The sequence below is a fragment of the Lacerta agilis genome, chromosome 15, assembly GCF_009819535.1.
Source record: "Lacerta agilis isolate rLacAgi1 chromosome 15, rLacAgi1.pri, whole genome shotgun sequence".
Taxonomy (NCBI): Eukaryota; Metazoa; Chordata; class Lepidosauria; order Squamata; family Lacertidae; genus Lacerta; species Lacerta agilis.
This window is the reverse complement of record NC_046326.1, coordinates 2,505,899-2,515,819: the sequence shown is the minus strand read 5'-3', so window position 1 is coordinate 2,515,819 and position 9,921 is coordinate 2,505,899. Positions and strand designations below refer to the sequence as shown.

The 9,921-nt window shown below is 44.9% G+C and overlaps 1 protein-coding gene across 1 annotated transcript; it reads right to left on the bottom strand.

Annotated features, from left to right (window-relative positions):
- Positions 1-538: 538 nt before the first annotated feature.
- On the bottom strand, positions 539-2,404 carry LOC117060274 (D(1) dopamine receptor-like). Its single transcript, XM_033172488.1, is given in 2 exon segments — positions 539-730; positions 733-2,404. Coding segments are annotated over 2 exon segments (1,365 nt in total). The 5' UTR covers positions 1,948-2,404; the 3' UTR covers positions 539-580.
- Positions 2,405-9,921: the final 7,517 nt, after the last annotated feature.

Below are 9,921 nucleotides of genomic sequence, written 5' to 3'. Positions count from 1 at the left end.
CATTCAGTACTGCAAACAAGCTTTCTGTGCATATTGTTTTCATCAAGATGCTTTAGTTGTGAGCCACTGCCTCCACTTCCACTGTCAAATGAATTTCCACTGTAGAACGTATTAATGATTTTCACTACGCACCCACCGTGAGTGCTTTTGTCTGGCTGGAAGGTGTCTCTCGCTTGCCTGGATGGAGGATAGAGGGGTGTGCAAGCATGTGTAGAAATTAGCCTACTATACGAAGGTACAATGCACATCCAGTGCTCCACCCACTTTTGCCTCTGGCCCTGCCCACCACTGGTATGTGGCTCTTGGAACCTTGCCCAGATGGGAATGCGGCCCTCAGGCTCACAAATGTTCTGCACCCCTGCTGTACCTTACTCTCCCCCTTGGATATATCTCCAGGCTCTGAGAGCATCATCTGCAAACATTCTTTTCCAGTCAAAGAGTCAGTTATTTGCCGCCACCCCCCCCAAAAAAACCCCACTCCGTCAACCCCTCCCCATCACACAACACAGAATTTTGACTAAATGTGAAGAGGCTCTCGTTGTGTCCCATCTCCCTTCACGTAGCCACCTGTCTGCCTTTTTTAATCCAGCGTGTTATAGGCGATCTTCTCAAGTGATGTATCAGTCTCATACTCCACGTGCACTATAGCTGACAAAGCAGCTCCCTTGTTATCATGGGAGGTATCACGTGAGATCTCAGAGACTTTGTCAAAAGTCAAATCATTATCCTCCCTTGGAGGGACATGGTGTGGGGTAGAAGCTGTGGGTCACTCAAGACCACCAGGTCTTTCTGGCAGGTGGTGTCGTGATGGTACGAAACCAACTCATTGCTGAAGTTCACTGTTTCCACAGCATTGTTGGGGCAGAAGCGACCACAGCCCAGGATGGTTGCAAAGGCCTTTCGGAAGTCAGCATTGAAGGCATAGATGATGGGGTTGAGAGAAGAGTTTGCCCAGCCAAACCAAACGAAGATGTTGAAAACTGTGTCGCTGACACACGGCAGTTCTGCCAGCTGATGCAGGGTGTGGTCACAGAAGGGGATGATGCAGTTGAGCACAAAGAAAGGAAGCCAGCAGAAGACAAAGACCCCCATTATAATGGAGAGGGTCTTGAGGACCTTAGTTTCTTTTCTGAAGGAATTCTTCAAGGACACTTCATGGGGACACTCGTTGCTTTGGCAGCTCTTGGCGTGTTCCACGGCCCTCTCTAGAGAGGAGATCCTCCTTATCTGTCGCTGAGCAATGCAGAAGATCCTGGTGTATGTCACTATCATGATAACAACAGGGATGTAGAAGCTGATAAGGGAGGAGGAAATAGCATAGGTCCTGTTGAGGCTGGAGTCACAGTTTTCCTTTGAGTTCCAGGTGATGTTGGAGTCTCTCTGGTGGGCAGGAGGGAGCTCATTGGCTTGGTGCCATCTCAGCTGGACAGGTATGAATGAAATCAAGACGGAGAGCATCCAAGCCACCCCAATCATGACAAAAGCCACTCGTTGGGTCATCTTCCGCTCATAGCGGAACGGGCTAGAGATGGCCCAGTAGCGGTCCAGACTGATTATGCACAGGTTGAGGATTGAAGCCGTGGAGCACATGATGTCAAAAGCCACCCAGACATCACAGAAGCTGCCAAAGGGCCAGAAGCCAGCCACTTCAGTGACTGCCTTCCATGGCATCACCAGCATGGCTACCAAGAGGTCTGAAACAGCCAGGGAGATGACAAACAAATTGGTGACTTTTGAGCGCAGGTGCCTGAATTTGACCACTGCCATGCATACAAGGGTGTTTCCCAGTAGGGTGGAGAGGATGAGGAGGAGCAGCAAAGTGGCCAACACCACTTGTAGGGACATCTCTGAGTGCTCTTCCTCTGCTCGGCCTTCTTTATTGAGGGTATCATTAGTCATGGCTGATGCACTACCACGTCCTCCTCTTCGCAGGTAAAGCTCATCCATGCCTACCTGCAGTCCTCAAGCGTCCAGAGTGTTCACCTTCTGCTACATCACCACCAGCCCATCATATCCTTGCTCCTCTCCTTCTTTGCTTGAAACTCAGAAGCAAACGCTGTTGGCTCCCAACCCCCAGGATCTCCGCTAGATCTTCGGCTCAAAGGAGCAATGCTCAACCTTTCACTCCTTTCCAAGATTCCTACCCGCAGCCTGGCATTTCCTCCACCCCCTTTGCTTTTCAGACTGCCACTCAAAACCAGCCAGTTCTCACCTACTACACTTTATGCCAAGTGGATTCTAATATAACAAGCCTACCTCCCCTCCCCTCTATTTTTTAGGAGCTCATCAGCTTCTCTATGCTACCCCCAAGCACTAGACCCTTTTGTGCTGGCTAGGATTTGGATGAGGCTTTATATGGGATGAATACAAGACCTGGGATTTCTCCGCTGTTGCTGTTGCTGCTGATGCTGATGCTCTTTCTGCATTTGCGCTCACTGTGGCTGCTGCTGCTCCTGTTCCTGCTAGGCTTTGGTGAGAATCCTTCCTTATCTCTGTGCACTCTTTGCTCTGTAGTATCAGGGACCTTAGGCAAGGTGCATTTTAGCAGACAGATTGGCTCTCAGGAAGAGTAGTGCGAGGAGCAAGAGAATGAGCAGTTAGAGGGATGAAGAAGATGCAGTATTTCATTTAGAGGCAGTCAAGGGTGGAAATTCAAATTCAGTAAAAGAGACTCTTGGAGGCGGCAGGGAGAGGAAGGAGAACAGGGCAGTCAGAAGAGGCTTGTGTTTAGTGTGTGAATTAAGGGGGGGAACAGAGGCAGCCAGGGTCCCATTCCTTACAGAATACAAGTCCCCTTAGCTACCATCAGTACAGGGATTACAATAATTTGGTTACAGACTCCCCTTCCCCCCCATAATCTGCACTGGTTTGTGGTCCCCGAATTTCCTATAAACTCCACTCAATTACTTCCAATAAGAATATTCCTCCAAGTGGAACTTTGGATTCCTTACATGTACAGTATTGGGAAATGGATTGATTGTCGTTGCTGTTGCTGCTGCTGTGGTAGGTATTTGCCTTCCTCAATATTTTTTTTAAAATTCCATTTATATTATCGACTTTATATTATATTTATCTTATCCCATTTTCTGTGATGTTTTTCTTATCTCCCCCTTTGCTGCAGCCTGTCTACCTCTTTTTTTAGCATAGTCATAACACAATAATCTTTAAGTTGTCTGTTGCTCATAGTTCAAAACCTGCTTGCAGATTCTTCATGTTGTAGTATTTCTTTAAATAATCTGATAAAATCTTTTTATTTTAAAAAATTAGATTCTCTTATTTTAGCTGTTAGCTTCACTGATTCAACATAGTCCATTACTTTACTTATCCATTCTTCTTTCGTGGGAACTTCTTCATCTTTCCATTTCTGAGCGTAAAGAAACCTAGCTGCTGCTGTACTTACATACATAAAGAACTTGACCATCTTTTTATACCTATAATAATCCCTAGCAGAAAAGCTTCAGGTATCGGGGGTTTGTTTTTTTGTATACTCAGTTTAAATATCTTTTTATAATCTCCCTCAGTACTGAGTAATCTGATCCTTCCCTTTTTTTGATGAACGTGAACATAAGCAACTTTTAATGCAAGAAATCCCACAGCCTCTTCCTGCAGTTTATTCCCTTCAAGGAGAGATGACACCCAGCAAAAAGGCCAGACTACAATAATTTAGCTGGACTCCAAAGCAGGGATGGGGAACTTCTGGTTTGTGAGCCAGACTTTGCCCGCCAGAATTTCCCACTTGTCCCACAGGGCTGTTTTCGCACAACCATGCCCACATGCTTCACACCAGATGTGATATGTGGCACCAGGGCAGGTACAGATGCGCTTGTATAAAGTAGGATAGCTCCCCATGCATCAGATGATGCACAGCGATTTCAATCCTGATTAGTTTGGGTGCACCAGGAAGGAACTGGCTGGCATGACTGATCCTGCAGAAAGCAGGATTGAGCCCTCTGCAAATCAGCTGAGACACAGGAAGTTCTATCCTGCTCCGTTTTGGTGCACCAGCCAGTTCCCAAGTCCTGCAGGAAGTGGTGAGCATGGTGGGTTCAATATGGTTCAGGGCATATCCCCCTTCCCCACCCCTGAGAGCCAACTATGTCAGGTATGCAGGACCACCCACCTGAGGTGAAATTAACAATAATAGAATAATTGAAGGGGAGTTGTGGGTCCCTTCCAGCACTATGATTCTATGAAGATTGGTCGGAGGTCAAGGTTAATCAGGTGTTTCTGCAATATCTGCCAGACTGAAGTTCCAGAGCACAATTTACTAGTCCGAAGTGATTCTCTTACACTATTCTGCCAGCAGTACTTTAAAACAAGGCTGGGAATCAGCAGCACTGACCTCATTCAAGTTCAGGTTAGTCTTCAAATTAATGGCCCATATTCTGTCCTAATTTCACTTGGGTTCCTGCAGGGCTTGATGTGACCCACAAGACTTGGATGTTATTACACAGTAGAAGAAAAATGGGCTTCCTAAGGCATCTATGCTCCCTATTATATGCACTTTATAGGTTGTTCACTACAACTCATTCCGAAAGATTGCTAAGGTAGGGAAAGGTGCAAGTCACTACCCAAACCAGTAACTGCCAAGGCGGCTGCAGAAGCCTCTCCTCTCATATGAGCCTTCCATTTTCAGCCCTTCTGAGGTGCCAACACTTTGAGCTTCTTCCTTTTGAGTGAGGGGCAAATCTGTCAGTGTCAGTTTCTCATTTTTCTAGTCTTAAGCTCAGTTTTCCACATTTCCATGCCACTTTGTGATTTTTTAAAAAGTCCTTATGAAAATTCACCAGTATCTTAGTGCAAATTTCTTCTAATATTGTACAGTGGTACCTCGGGTTAAGAACTTAATTCGTCCTGGAGGTCTGTTCCTAACCTGAGGTACCACTTTAGCTAATGGGGCCTCCCGCTGCCGCCGCACAATTTCTGTTCTCATCCTGAAGCAAAGTTCTTAACCCGAGATACTATTTCTGGGTTAGTGGAGTCTGTAACCCGAAGCGTCTGTAACCCGAGGTACCATTGTATATGCATTTTTGCATACAATGTTGCATCATACACCCATTTTTTGAGAGCCCTTTTCCCCACATCCAATGCATTTGTGTTATGTTATCTTCACCAATATATGCATTTTTAGGTACACAATCTGCACTTCCTACACATTACTTGAAAATTTCAAAGAAGTGCTTATTTTGAAGCATTTCAGGCATTATTTCGTGAAAGTGTGAATTAAAGAGTTCACCTTAGATACAAAGTATAATTGTTGTTGTTCAGTCGTGTTTGACTCTTCATGACTCCATGGACCAGAGCATGCCAGGCACGCCTATCTTTCACTGCCTCCTGCAGTCTGGCCAAACTCATGCCAGTCACTTTGAGAACACTGTCCAACCATCTCATCCTCTGTCGTCCCCTTCTCCTTGTGCCCTCCATCTTTCCCAACATCAGGGTCTTTTCCAGGGAGTCTTCTCTTCTCATGAGGTGGCCAAAGTATTGGAGCCTCAACTTCAGGATCTGCCCTTCCAGTGAGCACTCAGCACTGATTTCCTTAAGGATGGATAAGTTTGATCTTTTTGCAGTCCATGGGACTCTCAAGAGTCTCATCCAGCACCATAATTCAAAGCATCAATTCTTCGGCGATCAGTCTTCTTTATGGTCCATCTCTCCCTTCCATACATTACATTAAAGTATAAATAAAAGATAATAGAAATTCAGTGCCATGCAAAACCTACTTTAATCTCCCAGGCTTTTTAAAGTATAAATTGTTTAAACCTCTGTTTTACTATTTGATTGCTACTGGCAATTTCAGCATATAATTTTCCTAATTTTATTTTATTGTGCTTTATGTCACAATATGCCCTGGAAACTACAGTATACAAATGTTAAAAAATCAAGAAACATATCTTTAAGTGCAGGGAACTGTTATCAGTGAGAACATGAGTGTCTATTTAATAAGTTTTCGCCTCAAACAATGACTCTTGAATAATTTATTCAGCTACATACTGGTATAGAATGTCCCCCATATACTCAGCTTCTTTCTACCAGCTGAATACAGAGCCTATTCCCATCCCCCCTCCCAGCCCATTAATAATATCAGAGCTTTAACAATGTTCACTGAATTTGTTCAAAAACATCTGAACTACACCCAAAAGTAGTTCCCATTATTGCTGGGTGAACTGGATGTGAATTAAGTTTGTTTTGGGGTAGAACTTCATATGTCTTCCAGATTACCTTCTACATAATTCTTTTGTCCATTTTTTAAATTTATTTTTCACTTTTTAGACTCTTAGGGCTGCTAGGCTTAAAATCGTAATTGCCAGGGAAATAAACAATTCGCATTCCACCCTGCATGTGTTTCAATGTTTTCTTAGTCATCTTAAGTATGTTTTAAACTTCAGCACAGCAGTTTGTAGAAAAAAATGCAGAACAAAATTTGCAGAGGATCCTTTGGGTAAACTTGAACTGAACTGAATTACATTAGTTCGTTTTGCAAAGGGCCAAAAGCAAACTGGAATTAGTTCCTTTTTGGACATGCTGAACTTGAACTAGAACTAGTTCCTTTTAAAAAACATTGTGCCCTTTGGCACTTCAAACAAAAGCAACAGAGAGAAAAATAACTCGTGTCCCCTCCACCCCAAATTCAGGGAGGCAGACATAAGAACTGTTCCAATTAGAAGGTAGGTAGCCGTGTTGGTCTGCCATAGTCAAAACAAAATAAAAAATAAAAAAATTCCGTCCAGTAGCACCTTAGAGACCAACTAAGTTTGTTCTTGGTATGAGCTTTCGTGTGCATGCACACTTCTTCAGAACTGTTAACAGCCATGCTGAGTCTACATGCATAGCAGAATGAGGCAGAAAAAAAGACTTGCCACTTGAGACAGCGGACCAGGGGTGGGGTAAAGACCACATTTTTAAATATTCCCCAAAACTATTTATAACTTGGGGGTGAAATCACAACAGGCAGAGTGCTAGAGAGCCTCTTGCTTAAACGTTAGCTTAGTTTTCTATGTGCAGTGAGTTGTTTTCAACATGGAAGAGTTTTCATGTCAGAAATCTTGAAGTTTTGCCAGGCTCAGGAGCAGCGTGGCAGGCTGGCAGATGAGGAGGGGGAACAGGAGCATGACATGGGGTGGGGAGACTGGAGAACAGAGGCTGGGGGTGGGGAGAGACACACAGGTACTTCCCCCTCCACGGATATGGCCACACTGGCTGGGGAAGCAGGATTCCCACCTCTCTTCTTCTCTCCCAGGGAAAGGAGCATAGCAGCAGGATGGGAGGGGGGAGGTTGTCAACCCACTGCTAGGAGTGGAGGAACTAGAGTCACAAGCAGAGGGCACAGCAGGGTCACCCAAGACCCAGCGGTGCTCCTGTTGCTGAACAGACGCCTTCTCCCTGCACATTTGGCAGTCTTGCAAGGCAAGAGGGTGTCATGAGTGAGCACGCCTTACTTGGCAGGTGGGTGGGCCAACCCGTTGGGACAACTCTATAGTGTCTGGCTGTTAATCAGGTTGGTGGTTGGAGCCCATCCAAGAACAGCTGTAGGTGGGATTCCTGCTTTGCAGGGGGCTGGGCTAGATGACTCCCAGGGTCCCTTCCAATTCTACAATTCTCAAGTGCTTGAGCCCTGCTATAGTTCACAGACATGCTTTTGGTGCTGGGAGCTGGCTTTTCAAGAGGTTCACTTTAACAACACATAACCTGCGGATTGTTGAAACAAAATTTAAAAAAAAATTCCTTCCAGTAGCACCTTAGAGACCAACTAAGTTTGTTCTTGGTATGAGCTTTCGTGTGCATGCACACTTCTTCAGATACTTCTTCAGATACCTGTAACTGCAGATTGTTGGTTACGGTAAATCCCTTCCAAGTCTCTGTGGGGTGGCCACATTCACTGCTGGCAAACAGCCCCCCAAGGTTAGCACCTACCCTGAAATAGCAGATGTGGGAGATTCGTACCTGAGAGCCTGTTGCTGCTGCTGCTCAGACTGTTCTGGGGTAGATGAACAACTGAAGGACAGCTTCCTAACTTGTCCAACCTTTTACATAATAATAAATATTGTGCTCCACATCACACTGCAGAGCACTTAATTTCAGAAGTTAATGAGGTCTTGTGGAGGCATTTGTTTCCGACTTCCCTGAAATTAGTGGCTTTTTTACCAAAGAAAACCACCTCTCCATACTCGTTACACTTTTTAAAAAAAAGAGGGGGGGGGAACCATGCTAAGTGTGCCATGTTAACACATAGCACAGCTAAGCCATATTGCGCCTACCCTATAGGAAGCAACTTGCTCATTGTTCCTGTAAGGAAAAATAACTTCTGAGGTTCCTTAAGAAAAATAGTGACAGAGTGGAAGCTTTCCCTTGGAAACCAGCCCCAAGAAAAACATTGCAGTGCTATCCTTGCTCCAATTACCCTGGCTTTTGCCGCAACACTTCGCGGTGACCTTAATCAGAGCTTGTAATGTGTGCCCTCTTCCAAAGGAAACAGCAGCCCTCCTATTGACAACCCACACAGCCCCCCCCCCCCAATGCATGAAAACAGCCTCTCAGCCAGACCTCTTTTCAGCTGCAAAACTCTACACCTTCCTTCCCAGTGATCTGAAAGAGTGGGTAGAGTCTTTAAAGGGAGAACAAAGTGATTTGGTTCTGGAATGCAGGTTACTTTGCAGACAAAACGTAGAATGTTGAAGAACTGAACCCAGCTATGTGCACAATCTCTCTGTAACAGGTATACTGACTTGGGCATCTTGCATTGATGTTATGCCAAAGGCTTGAAACAAGAAGCACCAAACCATTTGAAAAGTTTTTCTTTTTAAAAAAGACAGCTTTTACATCTGATGTGTTGCCTTTAATATACAGGGGTGGCACATCAAAGGCTGTAGTTTAGGAGAGCTGAGAAAGCTGCCATACAGGCGTCCTTCCCTCTGGTGTGCAGACGCTGTGCCCCTCAATCCTCTCTGATCAAGCAGGTCTTAAGCACAATGAAACACCCACAAAAACATGTGTTGGAGAGATTACAGTGAATTGAGTGTCTATAGCACAGGCAGTAATGCCTCTGTCATAGTGGGGAGGAATGTGCATCCAGCCACAGATTTCCTTAGAAATGGGGGGGGGGACACATTTTCACATCCAACAAGAAAAGATAGCAACTGCTGGTCCAACTGGAGTTTGTTGTTGTTGTTCAGTTGTTCAGTCGTGTCCGACTCTTCGTGACCCCATGGACCAGAGCACGCCAGGCACGCCTATCCTTCACTGCCTCTCGCAGTTTGGCCAAACTCATGTTAGTACTGGAGTTTGACTAAAGCACAATTACAGATCCATTTCTGGAGACGTTTTTGTCAACAGCAGACAAGATCTTTTTAAAAAGGAAAATGGCAAAAGAGCACATGGTTTCCAATTTAAGCAGCTTTGGACAAGAGAGCTCGATCTGCATAGCGTATTTTATTGCAGAATTTGGATCTGGATAGTCAATCTCAGGCCAGAAATAAAGACATAAAGGCAATGTGCAAGGAGTGCTAGGAGTAGGGAGAACTGGCTTCAACTCTTTGCTCAGTAGTGGGTGTTCTTGCGCTGGTCATGTATCTTTTAAGCCTCTTACTTTATTTGGATTATTGCAAGAATAACATGATGGTGATGTTAAATATTATGCAAATGTTTATCATCATCATCATCATCATCATATCCTTGCAATAACCCAAAGTCAGTAAGAGAGGCTAAAAGGTTCAGTGTACTTTGCCTGCATTCTCTGGTTGTCATCCTTACAAGATTCTTATGTAAAGTACACTAGCCTTACCCCCATATTACAGAGTCAGGGGCAGGGCTGAGAGAGAGAGAGAGAGGGACAGCTTGCCATGAGGCCCTCAAATTTTTGTTGAACTACAACTCCCACCATCCCTCACTAGTGTCACCTGGATGGGGCTGATGGGAGCCCTC